This window comes from Siphateles boraxobius, unplaced genomic scaffold (assembly GCF_051911475.1).
Source record: "Siphateles boraxobius isolate OS27281-9 unplaced genomic scaffold, OSU_SipBor_1 256, whole genome shotgun sequence".
NCBI lineage: Eukaryota > Metazoa > Chordata > Actinopteri > Cypriniformes > Leuciscidae > Siphateles > Siphateles boraxobius.
Window position 1 is genome coordinate 39,805 of NW_027508872.1, and position 25,196 is coordinate 65,000.

Genomic DNA, 25,196 nt, shown 5'->3' on the forward strand with positions numbered 1-25,196 from the left:
ATATATACCTACATTCTGCAACACTCTCATGTAATCAGTGTTGTTGTGAATCAGAGAACAGAACTGTGTCATTAAACATTCCTCTCTGTGTCTTTTAGAAGACGGTGCATATTTATCATTACGACAAGCTGAGTCCATACAGTATATAACATTTGTATATTTTAGGAAACTATTTGTCAGGTTGATAAATTCAGGTATTTCTGTGCTGTTTTTCTAAAAAAATAAAATAATAGTCTTTCAAACAATTATAGAATTCAGTCATATAATATTATTCTGTGCCAATAATAAATATATTGCACAAGCTGTTTATGAGTCAAGATACTTGTAACTTGTCTGTGATTAAATCTTTACATCTCATTCTGATGATGACAAACTGAAGTGAAATGAAGAGACTGACTGTATATGTTAATATTTATGAACAAACAAATCACAATTACTCTTGAAATAATTCATTCTCTACTGTACTTTTATCCAGAGTGCTGACATGTGTTTTTCTCTCTTTTAGCTCATGTGCAAATATGAGTTCACATACACTAATATTTACTGTCTTTAATTTTTCAATTTATTTAGCATAAAAAGCAACAAATCATTAAGAAACTAACTAAATCAAAATGCCCTGTTCACATTCAACTTCATTTCACTCAATACAAAACAAAATTATTCTTAGTACAAAAGTAAATCTACTGAAATCTTTACACAGATCACTCTGAGATAAATGAGGAAACTGACTGTGTTAATATTAGTTATTTTGGATGGATGTAGAGCCATGCAAACATGGAGAATGGACCTAGAACTGTTTGAGGAAACAAGTGAGTCTGAATTGATAAAAGCCAGAATGAAAATAAAAAGTTTCTGTCACTGTACAGCTGATGACTAAATGCATGAACATGTTTAATAACCATCATTTAATTCATTCTGAACTCCATCACGACCAGAAAGATGTGAAGCTGCTTTAAACACTGATTCAGAAGAAGAAAACCCCACAGATCCCAGTATGGAGGAGGTTCACAGTAGGTCCTGAACACACACGCACGCACGCACGCACGCACGCACACACACACACTCACAGTTTCTCAGGCCTGTTTCATTAATGGCTCCTCTCATTGTCTTTCAGCTGAGGAGGTTCACAGTAGGTCCTGACACACACACACACACACACACACACACACACACACACACACACACACACACACACACACACACACACACACACACACACACAGTTTCTCCTCAGGCGTGTTTCATCAATGGTTCCTCTCGTTCTCTTTCAGCTGAGGAGGTTCACAGTAGGTCCTGAACACACACACACACACACACACACACACACACACACACACACACACACACACACACACACACACACACACACACACACACACACAGTTTCTCAGGCGTGTTTCATCAATGGTTCCTCTCGTTCTCTTTCAGCTGAGGAGGTTCACAGTAGGTCCTGAACACACACACACACACACACACACACACACACACACAGTTTCTCAGGCATGTTTCATCAATGGTTCCTCTCGTTCTCTTTCAGCTGAGGAGGTTCACAGTAGGTCCTGAACACAATATTATCTGTCTGCAGTCCCGGAGGCTGCATTTTCAGGACCCCACTTCTAGGACCGCATTTCTAGGACCCTAGTTTTTTGTGACAGCGCCACCTACCGAGTTGGAGAACCGCAGTCCCAGGAACGCATTTCCAGGACCCTAGTTTTGGAGGACCGAAAAAAGTGCCACCAATGCAATATTTCCACCCAGTTTTAACTACATTAGAGTGTTTTTTTTTCTTTCAAGTTTTATTACACCCAAATACTACTTTCTTTATTGCAATTAAACCAGGTTCCTAGGAATGTTGAGAAATTATTGGGTATAAGTAGCATATAATAACTCAAGTAAAATAAACAAGGAATCATTTTATAGTCTTTTCAGTCACTATGGACCACATTTTCAAGTACAGAGGGAAGACAAGGATGACTCTGGGGGTAGATTTAAGATTTTGTATTTTACAAAATAATATAAAACACCTGAACTTGAACACACAAAATATTTTACACAATAATATATAACTGAAATTGAACACACAAAATATTTTACAAAATAATATATAAAAACTGAAATTAAACACAAAATATTTTACAAAATAATATATAACCACTGAACTTGAACACACACAAAAACAAATTTGATCATGACATGAACCACATAGACAGAACTTCAATGGATGGACAAACACATGGACAACATCATCACTGACTCCTAAGAGAGAGAAAGAGAAGTGATTTAAATAAGGAACATTTAGTTGACCATGTTCTACTCTCTAATTTTAAATTTCATATTTAAAAGATCTTAGTTACCACAGAGTAATGATAATGATAAAAATAATGATATCAATCTCCATACCAATTAATTTTCATAATACAATTATTGCATACTGTTCAAAGAATTGGGGAAAAAAATGATTTCGATGTTCTCGGAACAAAGGTTCTAGAAACACTCATGTCGTTTCTTGAAAAACATTTTTAAGTTAATTTCATATAAATAAATAGACATAAATTTGGCCTAAGCCTAGTGCTTAACCAATTTATTTATTTATCTTTTGTCGTACTATTGCCTACCCTGAGCTGTGTCCTTGATAGCACTTCATATAGAGTACAGTATACAGTAAATGACACAATCTAACACGTGGGATTTCAATTATTATAATGGCCTCTCGGATATGTCTGACTATTAAAATCTCATATGTCTCAACCAACTTTATAAAACCATGTCAAAATGAAGAGACGTACACATAACATGTATTGTGGGTAACGTTAAACAGGCTGACTGTGAGCAGGTGACAGTGAAAACATTAAGATTATTTTAACTGAATTAAAATGGAAAAACAATGAGTAATAAACCAACTTTTCAGAACAAACATGCTACCGTTTATTGTGCTGTAAATAAGTCAACACAGGCTTATCATGCAACAGTTCCGTTAAATGAACGTGCTAACAATTCATTTTCCAGCATTAGAGGCTAATATATGATGGCTATGCATTCAAGACTGTTTAGCAAATCACCAGCACGTTGGCAACGTTAACTTTCCAATGAAATGCATCAAAATTGTTTTTAAAGTTAAACAAATAAAAATTGATTCGCATTTGATACTCACACTCTGAATGTCATTCATCTTCGCTGGTCCTCTAATTCGATAGGTGGCGTTGTCACTAAAAACCTAGGGTCCTAGAAATGCGGTCCTAGAAGTGGGGTCCTGAAAATGCAGCCTCCGTTTTTGCAGGCAGATGCTACTCCCTGAACACACACACACACACACACACACACACACACACACACAGTTTCTCAGGCGTGTTTCATCAATGGTTCCTCTCGTTCTCTTTCAGCTGAGGAGGTTCACAGTAGGTCCTGAACACACACACACACACACACACAAACACACACACACACACACACACACACACACACACACACACACACACACACACACACACACACACACACACACACACACACACACACAGTTTCTCAGGCGTGTTTCATCAATGGTTCCTCTCGTTCTCTTTCAGCTGAGGAGGTTCACAGTAGGTCCTGAACACACACACACACACACACACACACACAGTTTCTCAGGCGTGTTTCATCAATGGTTCCTCTCGTTCTCTTTCAGCTGAGGAGGTTCACAGTAGGTCCTGAACACACACACACACACACACACACACAGTTTCTCAGGCCTGTTTCATCAATGGTTCCTCTCGTTCTCTTTCAGCTGAGGAGGTTCACAGTAGGTCCTGAACACACACACACAAACACACACACACAGTTTCTCAGGCCTGTTTCATCAATGGTTCCTCTCGTTCTCTTTCAGCTGAGGAGGTTCACAGTAGGTCCTGAACACACACACACACACACACACACACACACACACACACACACACACACACACACACACACACACACACACACACACACACACACACACACAGTTTCTCAGGCGTGTTTCATCAATGGTTCCTCTCGTTCTCTTTCAGCTGAGGAGGTTCACAGTAGGTCCTGAACACACACACACACACACACACACACACACACACACACACACACACAGTTTCTCAGGCGTGTTTCATCAATGGTTCCTCTCGTTCTCTTTCAGCTGAGGAGGTTCACAGTAGGTCCTGAACACACACACACACACACACACACACAGTTTCTCAGGCCTGTTTCATCAATGGTTCCTCTCGTTCTCTTTCAGCTGAGGAGGTTCATGACACTCAGAGTCTGTGTGAAACTGAAGCGACTGCAGCGGCTCGAGGTCAGAACATATGAATTCATCTCTTATCTGACGCTGATTCTTCCTCTCACTCTCACTCACCGTGTTCTTCATGACTTTTATAGGTCCGATGGGCTCCAAAAACATCTCTGTGCCTAACTTTGGTGAGTTGAGACTTTCTTGTGTTTTGTAGTTTTATTCTGTCAGAAACACAGATCTGAAACGATAAGTGTTTTTTCCAGCCATGGAGAGAGAAGACGCAGATCAGAACATCATTACCCAGAATGCCCTGCAGTTACCACCGCCAAGTAATGTTATAGTTTTTCATTCATTCTCCTTCAAATTACATGTTATTGCTAAGTCAAAAATATTATTTTATATATATTATTAATATTAAATATAATACAAAGACATTATAATGCTGTTTTTCAGGACGCTGCAGATCCAAGAACATTTCACTGCCAAACCTCAGTAATGTTTCAGTTCATTTCAACTAAAGATAAACATTCATCCATTTGCACTAGAAATGTTTGCTATTTAATTTTGGTGTTTTTAGAACCAGAAACACAAGTTCTCCAGTTTTAAATGGCTGTCACTTCAAATGAAATCTTCTGTTGTTTTCTTCAGCTCAAGACAGAAAGGACAGCGATGACTCCAGTTAGAAGATCAAGGATGTTTTGAAGAATCAGATCTAGAGCTTTACTTCCATCATCAAAGCCAAAAGAACATGAAAATCTGAACATCACAGTCATTTATACATGTTTATTTATAAACCTGTGGCCGTTAATAGAGAGATTTACAAGAGCATCAGGGGGTCAAACATCAGATCACATAAGGATATTTGAGCACATCCTCAGTGAACCAGAAATATGACGTTACATTTATTTACATGATTCACTTTTATTATTTTACTTGCATGAAAATCCCGGTGAACTCCATCTGCAGGAGTTTTAGAGTCAGTGTCTACATTTGTATCAGAAATGTGTAAATTAACAAAGGATCTTTTGAAATCAATGATTTTATGAACAGGTGCAAGTTTATAAATGATATTAGCCTACGCACCAAAACTGAGTTCTGCTCTTATTCAGTTCCTTTCTCATTTTCTGCAGCCTCTAAAATATCTCTAAAATCAAGTTATGTTTTCTGAAAAAAACAAACATTCCTTGACTCTAATAATCAGCAAATACTCACCTGTCATCCTTAAACACCTGTGCTCATGTGATCTGTGTCCAGTCAATGACAGCTTTAATGTTTACAGTATCAGCATTCACAGTGTTAGACTCGACCTCTGGCTCAGATCCCTGTAAGAGACTGAAATGTTAGAATACATTTTCTTTCAGCAACACTACAGTTGTGCCTCAAATTTAATTTACATTTATCTGCTACAAATGAAAATAATTTACAAATCCTACTTAATCCCTACACATTAGTGTAAAACCTTCCTCACTCCATCAGGAAACATAGGCATTTTAAATGTTGAGCATAATTGTATTGTTTAAATGAAGCCATTCCCCATTTCGTTTTAAGGATTTAATGTGAAACTGGCAACAGAAATAAGCGTTTTAGGACTTTCGCGCACTTTTTAGAGGAAAAATACATATTCTAATCTAAAATTGAGATTAAAACATTAAATTCTGACCTTGAACATCCTTCCTTCTTCCATGGTGAAAATGACAAACTCTTGATATGTTGAGGAAAATGGGAATGATAAAAGTGAAGAAAATCATAAATCCAGTATTTCAAACAGTGTTTCTTCTCTTATAAAAGCACATATTGGTTCTGAATTGAGTTCTGATTGTAACCAGGAGAGGGCAGCATATAAAGTTCTGAACCTGAACTAAAAAATATATATTTCAAGATCGTTCTCCTAACGTTCCCAATAAGTAACGAAAATGTAATTTGTGAATGTTCTCTAAACGTCCAGTTTAAAATAAAATAAAAAAAATCTTTGTAATTCTAACGCTAAGCGAAAATCCCATTTCGCAAACCTGATGGGAATCTTAAATGTTCTCTGAATGTTCTGAAACTAGTAATATTTAAAAATGTTAGACGAACATCCAACTAAAACGTTTACATTTCTGGAAAAAAAGTTCCATTAACGATAGGCTATTTGTGCTAATGTTTTTGAGAACATTATTAAAGACCAGATCATAATTTTGAACCAATTGTTTAAACATTAGGAAGAACGTAATGTTCTTCGATTCGATTTTTATCTTCGTAACTTTGAGAGAACGTTATACAGAACCCATGAAATTAAAGGTTTGTGGCTTTTAGTCCATGCCTGTAGTTTTGAGGTCTTTTATATGCTGCAGCAAAAGTTGATCTGAAAAACATTTTGGTAGCCTATAGTCTACGTGCTTTAAACAATTATAATGATCAAGTGTTTACTCAACAACAGCAAAAACTTTGACAACACATTCATGTCCTTTCTTCTTTCATTTTATCTTTCTTTTCTTGTTTCGTTCTTTGACATTTTTGTCCTATATGGGAATGTTACACTGTGCAAGAATTATTGAAATGTTCTAGATTTTTAAAAGATGTGTGTTAGCACCATAGTACATTTTCTTGAAATATTATTTTTTAAAAGAAAGAAAAACACGTATGTCCCGTAAGCGGAAGTTCTCACGGAGTGGGAGGGGGCTGGTGACTGGTATTACGTCACTTCCGCGCGAGAGCGAGAAACAAACCGGAGTGTACGCGCAGTGAGTGCGAGCGCGAGAGGATGGAGGCCGCAGAGCAGCAGCGGAGCTCGAGTGACGGCGCGACCGCCAGAGGAGCGGGTGTCCCGGGCAGCGGAGGTGGAGCAGGGCCCGGAGGAAGCGCGGAAGGCGAGCGGGACAGAGATCGAGCCACTTTCGAGTGTAACATCTGCCTGGACACCGCCCGAGACGCGGTCATCAGCCTCTGCGGACACCTGTTCTGGTACAGCTGATCGATAATCGATCACCATCAATATCATAACAGTAGGAGTCTAAACAACACACACAGCATGAAAGTGAGAAAATGATTGACAGCGAGACCCTTTACCATAGCAACCAAACCTACTTGTACTGATAATACCTGTTATTGTTATTAACTCACGTAAAACTGCAGCAAAACAAACACAACACGTCAAAGAACAACCTGACTGATTGACAGTCTGACATGTTGACAGGGAATAATCTGTTCTCATTAATTCACCATGGTAATCAATCACTTACTTCAGTTACTGTTATCATGTAGTAATGCAGATTCATCTGCTTTCACTGACATAGACTTATACATCAGATATTTTTTACATTACTACGTCATTTAAATACCATGGTACACGAGAAAAGTACAGTACCATAGTATTATTGAACCATGGTACCCCCAAAGTAAGGACAAAGTTACTACAGTTGTTGTTACTATAGTAAAATTATGGTAAACATGAAGTCAGTATGATTGAAATATTCACAATGAGCACCTGCATTATTATGATATGATTTTGCAGAAGTAAAAGCACAGTATTTTTTGTTCCTCTATAGTGTTTTGGTGCAATTGCTGGTCACTTATTTGATTTGATTGACGGTGATTTTTCAGCTGGTTTAAGTGTGGCTTTGCTGTGTGAAGCTCCTCATGACACATTCATCTGAGAGTTTATTACATTGTAATGCCTTACATATAACATGATAGTGAGAAAAATGAATTAATGAATCAATTGATTGAATGATTTTTTAAACGGGACAGTTAATTGAAGCTTTAGATGACATCTAAAGAAAGTTTGCATGTGTTTTATTTTGAGTTTTATGCATTTATGGCTCATAGTCTGATATGGAGGACAAAACAGCTCAATTTTATTAGCGAAAATATGCAATTTTAGCAGATGTTCATATTTATATGACCAAAAAGCAACATAAAATGCATATTAATATCAATATCTACCAATAATCTCTTGATGAAATCGTTAGTTTTATAATCAAAGCTCTGTAGTTTTAAAACATATAATGCAATGCATTACAATGATAAAGCTGCTTCAGTCCAGTTGAAATATTACTAACAATATCAAAGTTATTCTTGCGTTTCTTTGATAAAATCAGAGCAGATTTGACACAGAAAGACTCGTGAAGCTCGAGCTGAAGGAGGACGCTTGTACAATCATACTGAAAGACTTTTACTGGATAAAAGAGTCTTAAATATCAATCAGAGACAGAAGGAGTGCAGGAGATTGTGTGCGACATCAATATTCGATGCGATATTCATGTATTAAATATAATATAGGGCTAATGAAACTTTAAGTAACTTTTAGTGTGTCTGTGTTTCAGCCAGGGAAGTTTCTCTGCAGTCTTTCAGGAATAAACGACAGATAGAAATCAGAACAAACAAATATGTGTCCCTGTGTTCCTCACTCAGTTATGCAAAAGCTTGATGAGTTAATGTGATTAAAGCCTGTTGTGTTCTGCTGAGCTCTTGTTCATGTGTGACTCCGTGAGTGTGTTTTCTGGAGCGAGATCTTCATGTGTGTTTAGTGCCGTTAGCGTGAGATTATCAGGTTAATGAGAGATTAGACTCCACAGGAGGAGTAAGAATAGATGCACACGTAACACTGACCCCTGTTTGTGTGATTACGACCCTTTATTCGTCATGTTTGTGTTATGTAGATGTGCAGATGTTGTGGATTGTGTTTGTGTGCATGACAAACATCTCTTAGTTATTCAATATTTAGGCAACAAACCCATCAGAAGTATTTTTTCCATTCATTTCTCCCACAGGGATTTTAAAATAGTCTTCGTGAAAGCATTATAAGCAGATACGAGGAGAATCATAACACTACAAACTGATTTGAAGCAAAAAATATTTTGAAATCTGACAAAAATACAAAGACTGTGAACTTAATTGCTTAACTGAGGGAACGAACTACAATCCCATTAAGCATTGCCATGGAGAAATATAAAACTACTCCTTTACAAATGTTGATTATATATGTATAAAAACAAGATATTTTAAGTGTATTGCAAAATATTCATATCTATTCAAGTATTTTGAGAGCGTAGAGATGAATGTTTGCAGTGCTTCATGGGAGTGGGAGGGGCTAAAACAATCTTTTGTCTTAACTCTCTGATTGGTGGAATTTTCTGGATCATCATGGGTAATGTAGTTTTTCACCAGGAATTCCACTGTTAAACAATTGTTTTAAATGAAGCGGGCTGAATAAAATATTTGTACAAAATTTTCAATGAACCTGAACTTTGAAATCGTTTTCATGACAATTGAAAAACTCCCTAAAATCTCATGACTATAATTCTTTATTTTACTGTGATATGACAACATTTTTTACATTACTGTACTGTATGGGAAATAGAAAATCTTAAATATATAATTATTAATATTTCTAAAAATTCATGTGTTGATCTTATTATGCCTTTTCTTTCTCGTGATTTTTAAGGGTGAAATATTACCCAGACACGTTATCAACAGGTTTTGTATTCACAACTAGTTGTAGCTTTTAATTTTCATGCCAAATACATTTTCAGAAATGGGGAAATATGCAGACAGTTGTGATTTATGCAGATGAGACTATTTACTCCTGAACGAGTATAATTTTCTGTAGCACAGATTACATGAACAACATTAATGCCTTTGGCAGACGCTTTTATCTGAAGCGACATGCATTGCATTTGATCGGTTAATGCATTCCCTGGGAATCGAACCCATGACCTTGCGTTGCTAGCTGCATGCTTTACTGTTTGAGCTACAGGAATACTATTGGCTATTAAAATAACATGAATGTATTTACTAATTTTTGACTTCTCTCTCTCTGTCTCTCCTGGTTTGTCGTTTCGTGCAGTTGGCCTTGTCTTCATCAGGTGAGTGTCAGGTGTGTGTGTGTGCGTGCGTGCGTGTGTGTGTGTGTGTGCGTGTGTGTGTGTGTGTGTGTGTGTGTGTGTGTGTGTGTGTGTGTGTGTGTGTGTTTGTTTGTGTGTGTGCGTGCGTGTGTGTGCGTGCGTGTGTGTTAGGCGTGTGAACGAATATTCGATTTTTCGAATGAATGAGGCATTTATATAGCGCTTTTCATATGTATTACTGTACACCCAAAGCGCTTTTACAATCATGTCTGGATCCATCATCAACCACCACCATGCTCCATCAGATAGATGGAGCCAGTGCTCACACACACCAGCTATAGGTGGAGCCAGAGCGCTCAACACACACCAAACTGTTCAGAAATGGTGACAAAAACTAAAAAAAAACTTAAACTTAAAAAATAACGTCTTTTTTGTTAAACGTCATTTAAATAAACGAATATTCGATTTTTATGAGTATTCAAATGCAATATTTCTGAAAAATGCCCATCCCTAGTGTGTGTGTGTATCATTTGTAGTGCACACTTTGATGTTTTGTGCTTCACTAGAGTAAAATGACACACAGATGTTCAAAGCATGATTAGCTTCACAGAAAGCAAATGAATGTTTGTAGAGAATAGCAGAAAACTATTATAATGGCTGACATTATACATTATATTATAGCTGTTCATACTGAGTAGGATTACATGCTTACGAATAATTAGATAATAAAAGTTTATAATGTATAGTAGAAACTGTTTAACACTTTTATAATCTGTCAAGGAATAATGTACAGTCAGTCACTATCTTATTTTATATATCTATATTTTTACTTAAAGGGATAGTTCACTTTAAAATGAAATTCTGTCATCATTTCCTCACCCTCAAGTTGACTTGACTTCCATAGTAGGAAAAATAAATACTATGGAAGTCACTGGTTCCAGTTAACTGTTTGGTTACTGACATTCTTCAAAATATCTTCCCTTGTGTTCAGCAGAAGAAAGAAATACATACAGGTTTGAAACAACTTGAGGGTGAGTAAATGATGACAGAATTTTCATTTTAAAGTGAACTATCCCTTTAAGCAATACTTTTATTCATCAAAGGCGCAATAAATTGATCAAAAGTTACAGTAAATCTATTTATAATGTTACAAAAGATGCTATTTCAAACAAATGCTTTCTTGTTTCTTGAGCATCAAATCATGATATTATGCTGATTTCTGAAGGATCATGTGACACTGAAGACTGGAGTAATGATGCTGAAAATTCAGCTTTTGATCACAGGAATAAATTACACTTTATTATATATTCACATAGAGAACAGCTGATTTACATTGGAATAATATTTCAGATTTTTACTGTATTTTTGATCAAATGAACGCAGCTTTGCTGAGCAGAAGAGACTGTATCAGGAACATTGTCCCGTGTGTTTCAGTGGCTGGAGACGCGTCCCAGCAGGCAGCAGTGTCCCGTGTGTAAAGCAGGAATCAGTCGAGATAAAGTCATTCCTCTGTACGGTCGTGGCAGCACCAGTCAGGAAGATCCCAGGTACCGACTAGTGCACTATCTAGTGCACTCACTCTCACTGCATACTGACTTACTGACTGTTATACAGGCATCATCAGGGATTAGCATTTCAAACTGTAGTTTGCTTCAATGTCACATGACCTTATTAAGTTGCATCAGTGAGTGCAGTAGTTGTCGTCTCAGAAATAAAAATATTATTTTGCATTTTTAATCCAGTCTTGTGTGAAGTGATTTTGGTTCTCTGATCAAATAATGAGTCAAGTAGGAGAAATTATGATTAATTTGTCACTGGATATGGAAGGTCAAGTCGAGTGCATTGCATTGTGGGTCTCTAACAGCGTGTTATTCTGGCGAATCCAGTTATTCCACGAATGCAGAAATAGCATGACATTCAGAACATAAACTGATGTAGAGCTTGTGTGTGCTTTGGGTCACATGAACGATTGAGAAATTAACGAATAATTAATGTTAATAAATAACCATCAAAACCAGTGGGAATTTTACAAATCCAGGTTTGTTTGTAATGCTGCACCACGGTTATGATAGTTAACTATAACTATTAAAAACATTTGTGTAATAATTTCAAAAATCAATCTGAAATGAAATGGAGAAGCGGAGTCAGTTGAGACTGTAGGTAATATTAATAATATTTTATGAATATTTTTTGTAATTGTTTGTTTAATACCCTGTTTCTGCTATAAAAGGATTTGTTATACTGCTTATTTCTATTTTCTACTTTTGTTCTAATGTGTATTTGATTGCATGTGTTTATAATTAGAATAACAGCTGTCAGCAAGAAGAAACTATTTGTTTATTTGCATTGTGCTTGAGAGAGAGTGTGTGTTTGTGATTGTATCTTCAGGCTGATGGTTTTACTCATTTGAATATTATGGCGTGTGTGTGTGTGTGTGTGTGTGTGTGTGTGTCTTACAGATTGAAAACGCCACCACGACCTCAGGGTCAAAGGCCAGAGCCCGAGAGCAGAGGGGTGAGCGTCTGTCCTGACATCATTATGGTGTGGTTATGAATGTATTGTTAATGTGATCATATCTCTCTGTCTCTCGCTCTCTCTCTCTCTCTCTCTCTCTCTCTCTCTCTCTCTCTCTCTCTCTCGCTCAACAGTTTCAGGGTTTTGCCGACACAGGGTTTCACATGTCGTTTGGAATCGGTGCTTTTCCGTTCGGTTTTTTCACCACAGTCTTTAACGCCAACGACCCTTTTCACAGACCAGGTCAGTGCTGCTGTTTCTTCATGATATGCTCCCTGATAAAGGGCTCACCACATGACGATCACATTTTTTGACATATAAGACTTGTTGTACCATTAAAACATCCTGCAAGTTTCAGAGCTTAAAACATCCTCCTCATTATAATAAAGCATTTATTTAAACTGCTCATTTGGATATTGCCGGATCTGTGAAGTAACACAGGTAAATACATTTGCATATGAGCCTCCAGTCTATCAGTTATACATCATCACATCATAGGCTGGCTGTCATTTAGTTTGTTTTTTTGTGCAAAAAACTTTATTAGCATCAGAAGTGAACCTCAAAAAAGTCCATGTCATGACCGCTTTAAGGTTTTATTGTTAAAATATACGCTTTAAGTTGATGTCAGGATTCATGAATGCTCTGTCAAAGGTGTTTGGTTGGTTTTCTAAAGCCTTGCCTTTGTGTGTGTGTGTGTGTGTGTGTGTGTGTGTGTGTGTGTGTGTGTGTGTGTGTGTGTGTGTGTGTGTGTGTGTGTGTGTGTGTGTGTGTGTGTGTGTGTGTGTGTGTGTTCAGATCCTCATTATGATCATCAAGGCAACGGCAATCCCAACAACGGCAACAACTGGCAGGACTCGCTCTTCCTCTTCCTGGCCATCTTCTTCTTCTTCTGGATGCTGAGTGTGTGAGTGTGTGTGAGGTCTTCAGATGATGGACGAGGACACTGTCTTGTGTGTGTGTGTGTGCTTTCAGAAGATGAACTCACTACCTGTCTGTCTGTCTCATATCCATATATATACACACTCACTCACGCACTCTCACACACACACACCACACACACACACACACACACACACACACACACACACACACACACACACACACACACACACACACACACAATCACTCACTCACTCTCACTCGCATACACACACTCACACACACTCACTCACTCTCACTCGCATACACACACTCACATACACTCACTCACTCTCACTCGCATACACACACACGCACACACACATACTCTCTCACTCACACACACTCACTCACTCACTCTCACTCGCATACACACACTCACACACACTCTCTCACTCGCATACACACACACGCACACACACACTCACTCACTCTCACTCGCATACACACACACACACACACACACACACACACTCTCTCTCACACACACTCACTCACTCACTCTCACTCGCATACACACACTCACACACACTCACTCACTCTCACTCGCATACACACACACGCACACACACACTCACTCACTCTCACTCGCATACACACACTCACACACACTCACTCTCACTCGCATACACACACACACACACACACACACTCTCTCTCACACACACTCACTCACTCACTCTCACTCGCATACACACACTCACACACACTCACTCACTCTCACTCGCATACACACACTCACACACACTCACTCACTCTCACTCGCATACACACACACGCACACACACATACTCACTCGCATACACACATATACACTCTTTCTCACTCACTCAATCACTCTCTCACACACACACACACACACATCAGTGTTGAGAGACAGTATTAATGACGTCGTCAGTAGATGAAACACTACAGCCGTTGATGAATCTCACCTAAACATCTCCTGTTTCGCCTCAGAATGCTGGGAGAAATTACACTCAGCATAAAGAAACTTATTTCAATAAACCTGCAATCTGAAATCATTTTCATGATGATTAAACACATTCATCCCCAAATTCTCATTACTTTAAAGTGTTGTTTTTACTGTAGTAATATATAAAGAAAATTCCATTATGGTACTAAGAATCTAAGTCTTAATTTATTGTTGAGTGATTAATTGTCATGAAAATGCGTACGTTCATTCTCATAATGCATTTTCTTTCTTGTGATTTTTGGTGTGTAATATTACCCAGACTCATTCACCATGTTCAGCACTTTTATAGCTTTTCATTTTCATGCCAAAGAAGTTTTGAAAGGAGAGAAATATGAAGGCAGACGTGATTTATGGATGGGTTTATTGGGACACTCCTGAAAGCGTTTCGAGGCCGTTGCACTGTGCGTTTAGACAGCACGTATTACAGGAATGAGAATTTCACAATTTAGGATTTCATTTTTTAAATTATTATTATAATTGTAAAAGCAGGTTCTTAAACATTTTATTTTGGAGTGAAACCTGAACATGTTTTTGTGAGATTCGCCCATTGTGTTCAATGTACAGTTTAGTGAAGATTTAGCTTTAGCCTCAAAGACGCACACTAGTCATAAGCTAATCTAGATCAGACTCTGACGCGAGTTCCGGTTGCGATGCGGTTCAGACCCGGATGGAGTTTCAGGTTTGTTCAGGAAGTGTTTCCACAACAGTTTTATCTGGCTTGTGTTTGTTGTGTAAAGCAGACATGACCGCTAACACACAGCGTACATCATAACGTTATTAATCACCTTATTATGAGTTAACACGCATTCAGTTATGATTGACAGGGTGAATGAGTGATTTATGCATTGAGTAAATATATTATTGTCATAGATAAGAAACTTATGAAAATGAAAAAAGTGATTTTAATTTTCATCCTGCTAATGTGGTATGCGAGTGTTGGGGAGTGTTTGCTGCTCGTGTGTGTGTGTGTGTGTGTGTATATATGGATATTGTACATGATGTTTTTAAACGTCTCTCTGTCATTGGCTGTGACGTTGATTGACAGCCGAGAGGTGATGGTTTGTAATCCTGTTGGTTTTAACTGTTTTGTCAGTGTAAAAAACATCCCGTGAAAAAGAACATTGGTGTTTATTTCCTCTCGCTGCAGTGATTGGCCGGTTTGAACTTCTTGTCTAAAGACTGACCACGCCCACTTTAATGATGTCACAATGCAGGTTGTGTTGATTGACGGCTGCTCGGCAGTAAAAGTGGGTGGGGTTTACGGTCAGAATCCGTTAAATCTTACTGGATGATTTTGGGTGACTTTCGTTAAAATTGCTTTTGTTTGTCTTTCCTTTTTGCATATCACTGGTTAATTATATTTGTAACAAGCCTTTTTTGCCATAAAAGTCTTTTGGTAGCTAAATTGCATATAATTATTGTGCATATTGGCCAGAAACTAAAGTGGGTGTGGGCACTTGATAAATAAACATTTAATACAACTGGCGTGGTTATTCTTTATACTGAATTAGATTATATATTTGTGTATATATGGATGTATGTTATATGTATTGAAGTGCTTTATATAATATACATGAAACTGATGGCAAATATTTAAAAGAAAATGAGCACCTGATAATATGCAACATTTTTATTAGATTTATTCATATATATATATATATATATATATCTTTAAATAAATATTCTGTTTATTTCCAGTTAACACTAAATCAAACACAACCAAATACAAATCATATAAAAACAGTGTGAAACGAGCATGAACTACTGTAACTATAAAAACCTTCAAAACTAAAACTTCTTTTCCCTTCATGCTTATGGAGTTTCTTATATTCGACTGTTTGTTTTTTATTTTCTATTACAAAGTTTCAAAAAAAGATGGCTTTAAAAACAGTACAGTGGTTTTGGAAGAACTGTTTGTTAGTTATTAATCTGCACCTAAAACAGCCAATTATACGTGCAATATAGTTTCACTGTGCATATCTTACTAAAAAAAACAAATAAAAGTCTAATAATAAAGGCTTTGGCTCACAGACATCATTCAAATCCACAAAGACCCTCAGTTTGGTTTCGTGAACAAAGTGTGTCGAGGAAAAAAATAAAATCACAGGCACTTTTTCAGTAAAATCAGTTAAATGAACTCTTGAGATGTTGAGTCTCAGTAACGTAAAAAACTAAAACGATGCTTAAAAGTGTGTGTTCGTGAGTCGCTGGGATCTTGAAAGTGACGGTGCGTGAGAGTGTGAAGGCTGAGACCTTCCTCATCCTCATCTTCCTCATGAGCCCGTCTTGGGCGCTTTGTTCTTCTTGTTGAGGATCTTCATCAGGTTCTTGGACATGAAGTAGGGTTTCTCTGCGCTGCCGTCGTTACGCTCCAGGTCCTCCACTGAACACACAAACACCACACACACTGTTATCGCAGTTAAACGAGCTGCTGAACGAATGCTTGTGTTGTAAACGAGGCACTCACAGAAGCACAGGAACAGTGTGTCCACACCCATGTTATACACGCTGAAGAAGCCGTGAGCGATCAGATACGCACCGAACACCACCGTCTGTCAGCACACACACACACACACACACACGTCACTTCTCAAAACAATCTGGACATTTCACTTTACAGCTGATTACAAAATCAAAGTACATTTTTGTCATAATTTTGTCTTTTTATGTTGTAATTATGACTTATTACGTCAATTTTAACTTGTGTCATAATTAAGGTATGTCTTGGTATGTCATCATTTTACCCTTACATGTAAATGTTGACTACATATGTGAATTTCAACTTGCCATAATTTTGACTTAAAAGTCTAAATTATGACATACCAAGTCAAAATTATGTTATTTTGACTTATGTCATAATTTCGAATTAGTATGTAAATTTCAACTTGTGTTGAATTGAGTGGAAAAAAAAAGATTTAAAAAATCATGTCATAGTATGTGGAAATTTTACACTGTCAATTTTGGCTTAATACGCAATGTCATAATTTTTCAAAGTCAAAAAGTCATAGTAAATTGAAATTGACATAAGAAAAAATAATTTTATATTAGACTATTGGCTTTTTTCGTCATAATTGACTGATGTAAAAAAAAAAAATTGATAAAACTATATTTTTTATTTCCTGAAAGGAGTTTTAAATAAATTGATTTAGATTTTTAGCAAAAACACATTTTGAATAAAAATAAAGGCTATTTTACATGCAGACGTTTTACTTTTTGTAAAGTAAAAAAATACTGTAATGCAAAGATTTTAACAACATTAAATGCATTACATCAAATAAACTTCACTGTTGAGTTCCTTGAGAAAGAGAACAGGACTAATCGTCAAATCAGGTCACAATGCAAAAAAAAGGTAATGAAAATAAAGCCTATTTTAGGACCAATAAGCAAAATGTAATTTTTTCTTCCTTTCTTTTGCTTTTCGGGCTGAAATAGTTGTCAGATTTAGTGAGATATTCATTCCATATTAAATACATGCAAGTATGCAGTATGCAAATTTGATGACATCATAACGTATTCAATAAAGATATTATATGCTTAGATATTGAATGCTGAAAACTTGATTAAAAGTAAATCAGTGGTTTATTTTCTAACTTAAATCTCTTTTCAGTCTAATGTTTATAGAGAGCGAATACACCAGGTCTGGGTGCATGAGGTGTGTGTGTGTGTGTGTGTGTGTGTGTGTGTGTGTGTGTGTGTGTGTGTGTGTGTGTGTGTGTGTGTGTGTGTGTGTGTGTGTGTGTGTGTGTGTGTGTGTGTGTGTGTGTGTGTGTGTGTGTGTGTGTGTGTGTGTGTGTGTGTGTGTGTGTGTGTGTGTGTGTGTGTGTGTGTGTGTGTGTGTGTGTGTGTGTGTGTGTGTGTGTGTGTGTGTGTGTGTGTGTGTGTGTGTGTGTGTGTGAGTGTGTGTGTGTGTGTGTGTGTGTGTGTGTGTGTGAGTGTGAGTGTGAGTGTGAGTGTGAGTGTGTGTGTGTGTGTGTGTGTGTGTGTGTGTGTGTGTGTGTGTGTCTGTCTCACTATGATGGGCATCCAGTAGTAGTTGAGAGCTGCTGTCCGAAACGTGGTTCCTGTATTGGGAATCCCACCGGAGAAGAAGAAGAAGGCCAGCACACCTGAGAACAGACGAGAGGTCAGCTGACGCTCACGTGTGTGTGTGTGTGTGTCTCTCTCACACACTCACCCACTCCACCGACCACCAGCAGCTTCCCGAAGAACAGCAGCAGATCCGTGACTTTATCCAGCACCACGACCCTGAGGAACATCTCTAGCTCATCATTACCACACTTCCTCACAGCTTTCACTCACTAGGTCAAAGTCATAAACGACATAAAAACCTGAAATTGGCAAACATCAAACTTTCGACTTTTTGTCATAATTTTGACGTGTCAATTTAGTCTTTTTATGCAATAATTTTGACTTATGTAATAATTATGTCATATACGGCCATAAACAACATTCATAGTTTTTACTTGGTATGTCGATTTCTGCTTTTTATGTCAGTTTAACTTATGTCATAATTTTTATTTCATACTGTCATAATTATGACATTTTATGTCAGTCTTATATTTGCCTGCCAATTTTGTCTTTTAATGGCATAATTATGGCATTTTATGTCAGTTTTTACTTAGTATTTACCAAAGCATGATTTTTTTTTTCTATGTGGCAGAAATGGACTTTCATAAGTTGCGAAACAATTCCAGAGACAAGCAATTTGTCTGTTCACACCAGACACACAAAATCAATCAAAAATTCACAGCCAATCAGAAGAGTGTGTGGGCGGAGTCTCTAATTTTATTTTAATCAAACTGTATTGATTGATTGATTTTAATCTAATGTATTAATTATTTGAATCTTATTTTTCTTAATTGATCTGTAGATTGTCAGAGCTCAGTAAAGCCGGCTCACCGTATGATGTTCCTCATGAGCAGAGAGAAGGCGTTCTTCGCCGACACACAGAAGTTCTTCCCGTAGATGGCGATCTATAATCACACACACAGTTACTCGTGTCTTCATCCAACCGATGGTGTGTGTGTGTGTGCATGTGCATGTGCCTGTGTGTGTGTGTGTGTGTGACTGTGTGTGTGCCTGTGTGCGTGTGTATGTGCCTGTGTGCGTGTTTGTGTGCGTGTGTGTGTGTGTGTCTGTGTGTGTGTGTATGCGTGTGTGTGTGTGCGTGTGCATGTGAGTGTGTGTGTGTGTGTGTGTGTGTGTGTGTGTGTGTGTGTGTGTGTGTGTGTGTGTGTGTGTGTGTGTGTGTGTGTGTGTGTGTGTGTGTGTGTGTGTGTGTGTGTGTGTGTCTGTGTGTGTGTGTGTGTGTGTGTGCCCGTGTGTGCGTATGCGTGTGTGTGCCTGTGTGCGTGTGTGTGTGTGTGTGTGTGTGTCTGTGTGTGTGTGTCTGTGTGTGTGTGTGTGCGTGTGCATGTGAGTGTGTGTGTGTGTGTGTGTGTGTGTGTGTGTGTGTGTGTGTGTGTGTGTGTGTGTGTGTGTGTGTGTGTGTGTGTGTGTCTGTGTGTGTGTGTGTGTGTGTGTGCCCGTGTGTGCGTATGCGTGTGTGTGCCTGTGTGCGTGTGTGTGTGTGTGTGTGTGCATGTGTGTGTGCCTGTGTGCGTGTGTGGGTGTGCCTGTGTGTGTGTGTGCGTATGTGTGTGTGTGTCTGTTAGTCTGTTTGTGTGCGTGTCTGCCTGTGTGTGTGCGTGTGCATGTGAGTGTGTGTGTGTGTGTGTGTGTGTGTGTGTGTGTGTGTGTGTGTGTGTGTGTGTGTGTGTGTGTGTGTGTGTGTGTGTGTGAGAGAGAGAGAGAGAGTTCACCTACCATGATGTAAGCGTTCCTGTTGATGAACTTGATGAATTTCTCCAGACACCAGAAGCAGCATTTGAGACAACACATGAGGAACCGTGCGCACGGGTTCTGAGCCGCTAAACACACACACACACACACACACACATAAAATTATTAACGTTTACAACAAAAATAAACAACAAGTCAATGTAGACAAAGTGTAGACAAGTGTCAAGTGTAGAGCAGGGTTAATATTTTTAACTAAAACTAAAACCATTGAAGAAATTTTGTGTTAACTGAAATAAAGCTTAAATAATATAAATATAAATATTTGATGTAAAATTTGAGAAATATTCCCTTGGCAACTAACTGAAATAAGTTTAAGTTGAGGCTCTAGATTAAATTCTGAAACTAAAACTGAAAATATAAAAATGTAATTTAAATAATAATATGTATTTATTTAAATTAAAACTAATAATATTTACATTTAAATATTAATAAAAAAATATAATATATAAATAATAATACTAAAACTAAAATTCAATTCAATTAAATAAAAAAATAAACCTGAATACAATTTTTTTTAAATGTTAACAATAATAAAAGCATATTAAAAAATGACTGTAGATTAAATTAAAAATAAAACTGAAAATATAAAATAAAAATAATTTAAGTGTAAATAAAAACTATAATATATATAAATAATACAGAATGAAGCCCGGTGTGAGTAAGAGTGCAATAAATGTCAGACGTCAAAACTCTCAAACATTACAGACGCACATCTGGAACATCTCATTACACACTGCAAAACTACAGCTCTTTATAAAAAAAATACTCTCTGTATATAAAAAAATATTTTTTGTTTAGACAGAAGACAGAAGGTGCACGAACGAACAGCTTTGCTCTGTCTGACCTTTGAACTTGTGGTCCAGATACTCCAGGATGATGCGGACGAGCTGAACCAGCGTGAGGATCAGAGCGCCGAACGCAAGAGAGCCCACGTGATACCTGAGCAAAATTAATAAATCAATAACACACCAGATTCATACAGTTAAAGGTTCATCATGGATGTTAAAGGTTCATCATGAATGTTAAAGGTTCTTCATGGATGTTAAAGGTTCTTCATGGATGTTAAAGGTTCTTCATGGATGTTAAAGGTTCTTCATGGATGTTAAAGGTTCATCATGGATGTTAAAGGTTCTTCATGGATGTTAAAGGTTCTTCATGGATGTTAAAGGTTCTTCATGGATGTTAAAGGTTCTTCATGGATGTTAAAGGTTCTTCATGGATGTTAAAGGTTCTTCATGGATGTTAAAGGTTCATCATGGATGTTAAAGGTTCATCATGGATGTTAAAGGTTCTTCATGGATGTTAAAGGTTCATCATGGATGTTAAAGGTTCATCATGAATGTTAAAGGTTCTTCATGAATGTTAAAGGTTCTTCATGGATGTTAAAGGTTCATCATGAATGTTAAAGGTTCTTCATGGATGTTAAAGGTTCTTCATGGATGTTAAAGTTTCTTCATGGATGTTAAAGTTTCTTCATGAATGTTAAAGGTCCTTCATGAATGTTAAAGGTTCTTCATGGATGTTAAAGTTTCTTCACAGGACCACAGAGGGCAGTAAAGAGTGTGTATGTAGTGAATGTGTGCTCTCACCGCAGGGCTCTGATGAAGGACTGGCTCAGAGGGAATGTTGGGATATCTGCTGGTTTCCTGAAGGCCCAGTAATACGAAGCGAAGGCCCCGGCCAGCGTACAGTGACCCAGAGCGATCACGAAGTTCACACACCACAGGAACGCCACCACGTTATAGATCTGCAGGTTAAAGAGGCTCTTCTGGAACAAACCCTCGGTGTTGTAGTTGATGAAGACACAGCGAGCCGATCCACAGCCCGGATACTGACTGATGTTGAACGTCTGTGGTGGAAAACAACACCAAAACACATCACTTACTCCTCTTAACTGAAGACTCCCACATGTGTCACAATCTGAGTGTGTGTGTGTATGTGTGTGTGTGTGTTTGTTTTCTTTGTTTGTGTGAGAGCGAGTGAGCGAGTGAGTGAGTGTGTGTGTGTGTGTGAGTGAGTGTGTGTGTGTGTGTTTGTGTGTGAGTGTGAGAGAGAGTGTGTGTGTGTGTGTTTGCGCGTGTGTACTCGTGTGTGTGTGTGTGTGAGACCTCCGGGTCGCAGGTCTCGTTGGCTCGTATGTTGTTGCAGTTTTCCAGCGAGGCGTTCAGCGACACAACTCTGTACACCGGACCGCCTGACGTGGCCAGATATCTGAACACACACTCAGTCAAAGATTCACAACATCACACACTGAATACACACCTGAACATTCATATACAGATGAGAAACACACACTGATCTGCACGCACTAACGCAAAACACACACACACACACACACTTAAAGGATACAGCGCTGTGATTCCCCAGTACGACACACACACCAATAGCAGCACAAACGTGACGATGGGATAGAAAAGTGTAGACATCATGTGACCCAACGCCCTGAAAATAAACACACACGTTTACTCACTACTCAACTTAAACTCATACACACATAAAAGTGTAATTCATCAAATCAATTCAAACATGATCATAATCATATTATTAATATCTGTGTGTCCTGGAATCAGCTTCAGATTCTGCTCTGGATTCAGTGAGAATATTTTACACACGTGTGCCTGGAAGCTTGTGAACACACACACACACACACACACACACACAATCATGTGTGTTTCAGGGCAGGTTTCAGGAAAAACTCCTATGAGACGCGGTCACTAATAATAAAGTGTTGATTTACTTGCTGGTCTCCTGAATCAGAGCGATGGCGATGAGAATACGAGTCCGGAGGAAGATCAGCGCCAGCAGAAGAACAGCCTCCACGATACACAGAATAATCACTGCAACACACACTCACTCATCATTTATCATAAATGCGTGAAAAAAGTATTATTATTATTATTACCCGCAGTATAAATCAAATAAATTGTCAAACAAATCAAGCACATTAGAATTAAAAAAGAAACTGAACAGGTATGCCTCACATATTTCAATTATATTTAAAATAATTTTAATTTAATAAAAGTTTTTCATTCTAATGAATCATATTAAAATTAAAATAGAAATTGAGCTGAGAGATGAAGTTACAGTATTTAAATTATATTTAGACTAAATTCTATTTCATTTTAATTTAATGTAGTATAAATTAAATTTAAAAAGCTGTCATGTTAAAGGACCACATTAAAATGAAAAGAGAAATTGAACTGAAAGATGAATTTCCGGTATTTAAATTCTATTTAAATTCAATTCTATTTCATTTAAATTTAATTTAGTGTAAATTAAATTTAAAAAAGTTATCGTGTGAAAGAACCACGTTAAAATGAGAAGAGAAATTGAACTGAGAGATGAATTTCCAGTATTTAAATTCTATTTCAATTCAATTCTATTTCATTTTAATTTATTTTAGTGTAAATTAAATTAAAAACGTTATAGTGTGAAAGAAGCACATTAAAATGAAAAGAGAAATTAAACAGAGTTGGAATTACAGTATTTCACTTACATTTTTGAAACCATCTATGCTTTGATTTCTATTGTTTGTGTTAAACATGTGTAAGACTCACAGAAGGCCAGCCAGGTGTCCCGCACCTGCAGATACACCTTCACATTGGTGGTGAAGCCCACATTATTGAAGGTGGTGCTAGAGCTGGCCAGAGACATGTACTCATTATAACAGTACCAGATACCTGACGGAGAATCACATAATCATTATCACATACTTTATTATATCAGTCATCAAAAATATCATCAGCTTCTTTTTTAACCGGCCCAAAGTGCTTATATCAGCACGTCTCAAACAGTTCCTGACCGACATTATTCATTAACCATTCATTAATCTTCAATTAAATCATGTGCAGTCTTGTCAGCACCATGATTCAAATTCACAGTCAAAATAAACGGGAGATTTAATAGCAGCATTTTGTGCCCGTGACATTTTATGACAGAAAATATGCCGGCTTGCACATTGTTTCTCATATCTGGATATCTGGACAAAGGCTCAGATGCACATGTCAGATATGGAATTTATCAGTTGATGATGTCATAGTTGTTTAGAACACAATGTAACAAGAAAGAAAGAAGAGTTTAGAAACATGCAGTGTTGAACTTACCGAAGGCTCCGACCGCCAGAACGCCGACGATGAGGATCCACACCAGGACCGGTGCGGTGAAGCGCAACAACAGGAGGAACAGGACACTGACCACCATCGCAATCACCAGACCACTGACACACACACACACACAGAGAGACTTACACACATGACGCAGTGCCACTCAATATACTTTAAATTGCAATAAGAGTGATAGTCTGAGTCATGCTGACAAGTGAACGACATGAAAGAGAAACTACAAGAAAACTCCACACAAAACAAAAAATATATAATTATTTTGTTCTGAATTAATTCTGCATGTAATTATAAAATTTTACAATTTTCTAAAAATATAATAATTTATATATATATATTTAAAATGAAAATGTATATTAATAATTGAATGTTTATATATATACATATATATATATATATATATAAAAAAATTCTAAAAAATAAAAAGTTTTCTTGAAATAATATAAATGTTAACTGAATGAAATAAAATTTTAAATAAAATAAAATGTATTTTATAATATACATTTAGTTTAAATGTGGTAAGATAACAAACTAAAATAAAACAATTTGAAGACTTTTAAAAATAACAAAAATACTGAAATAAAATAAAATGTTATATATGTATATAGTAAAAATATTAAGAATACTAATTAAATTATATAAAATTATGTTTCTACATGGATTTGAAACGAGTCAAATTTTGAACATGATTCAAAGACATATAAAAGTATTAATTTTTATGCATAAATAACAAAATATCAAACTAAGCTGCATTTTTGTTCGAGTGC

At 37.1% G+C, this 25,196-nt stretch overlaps 3 protein-coding genes across 3 annotated transcripts in view; 2 read left to right on the forward strand and 1 right to left on the reverse strand.

The window, feature by feature from the left end:
• The first annotated feature begins 749 nt into the window (after positions 1 to 749).
• Positions 750 to 5,328, forward strand: LOC143751417 (uncharacterized). Its single transcript, XM_077244002.1, has 7 exons — positions 750 to 809; positions 930 to 1,010; positions 4,244 to 4,303; positions 4,387 to 4,425; positions 4,504 to 4,569; positions 4,694 to 4,732; positions 4,889 to 5,328. Exons 1-7 carry the CDS (start codon positions 767 to 769, stop codon positions 4,921 to 4,923), a joined length of 363 nt encoding a protein of 120 aa, XP_077100117.1. The 5' UTR covers positions 750 to 766; the 3' UTR covers positions 4,924 to 5,328.
• Positions 5,329 to 6,884: 1,556 nt separating this feature from the next.
• rnf5 (ring finger protein 5) lies at positions 6,885 to 15,951 on the forward strand. Its single transcript, XM_077244001.1, has 6 exons — positions 6,885 to 7,183; positions 10,068 to 10,086; positions 11,500 to 11,612; positions 12,525 to 12,579; positions 12,714 to 12,822; positions 13,375 to 15,951. Exons 1-6 carry the CDS (start codon positions 6,984 to 6,986, stop codon positions 13,485 to 13,487), a joined length of 609 nt encoding a protein of 202 aa, XP_077100116.1. The 5' UTR covers positions 6,885 to 6,983; the 3' UTR covers positions 13,488 to 15,951.
• Positions 15,952 to 16,087: 136 nt separating this feature from the next.
• The window catches only part of slc44a4 (solute carrier family 44 member 4), a 27,100-nt gene continuing 17,991 nt past the window's right edge, over positions 16,088 to 25,196 (reverse strand). Inside the window, exons 10-22 of the mRNA XM_077243988.1 lie at positions 24,415 to 24,527; positions 23,869 to 23,991; positions 23,049 to 23,148; positions 22,661 to 22,753; positions 22,420 to 22,522; positions 21,901 to 22,160; positions 21,156 to 21,250; positions 20,276 to 20,379; positions 19,370 to 19,443; positions 18,645 to 18,715; positions 18,482 to 18,576; positions 16,938 to 17,022; positions 16,088 to 16,853 (exon numbers count right to left, since the gene is read on the reverse strand). Coding sequence (XP_077100103.1) covers positions 16,744 to 16,853; positions 16,938 to 17,022; positions 18,482 to 18,576; positions 18,645 to 18,715; positions 19,370 to 19,443; positions 20,276 to 20,379; positions 21,156 to 21,250; positions 21,901 to 22,160; positions 22,420 to 22,522; positions 22,661 to 22,753; positions 23,049 to 23,148; positions 23,869 to 23,991; positions 24,415 to 24,527 — 1,426 coding nt within the window. The 3' untranslated portion in view covers positions 16,088 to 16,743. The remainder of the gene's footprint in view (positions 16,854 to 16,937; positions 17,023 to 18,481; positions 18,577 to 18,644; positions 18,716 to 19,369; positions 19,444 to 20,275; positions 20,380 to 21,155; positions 21,251 to 21,900; positions 22,161 to 22,419; positions 22,523 to 22,660; positions 22,754 to 23,048; positions 23,149 to 23,868; positions 23,992 to 24,414; positions 24,528 to 25,196) is intronic.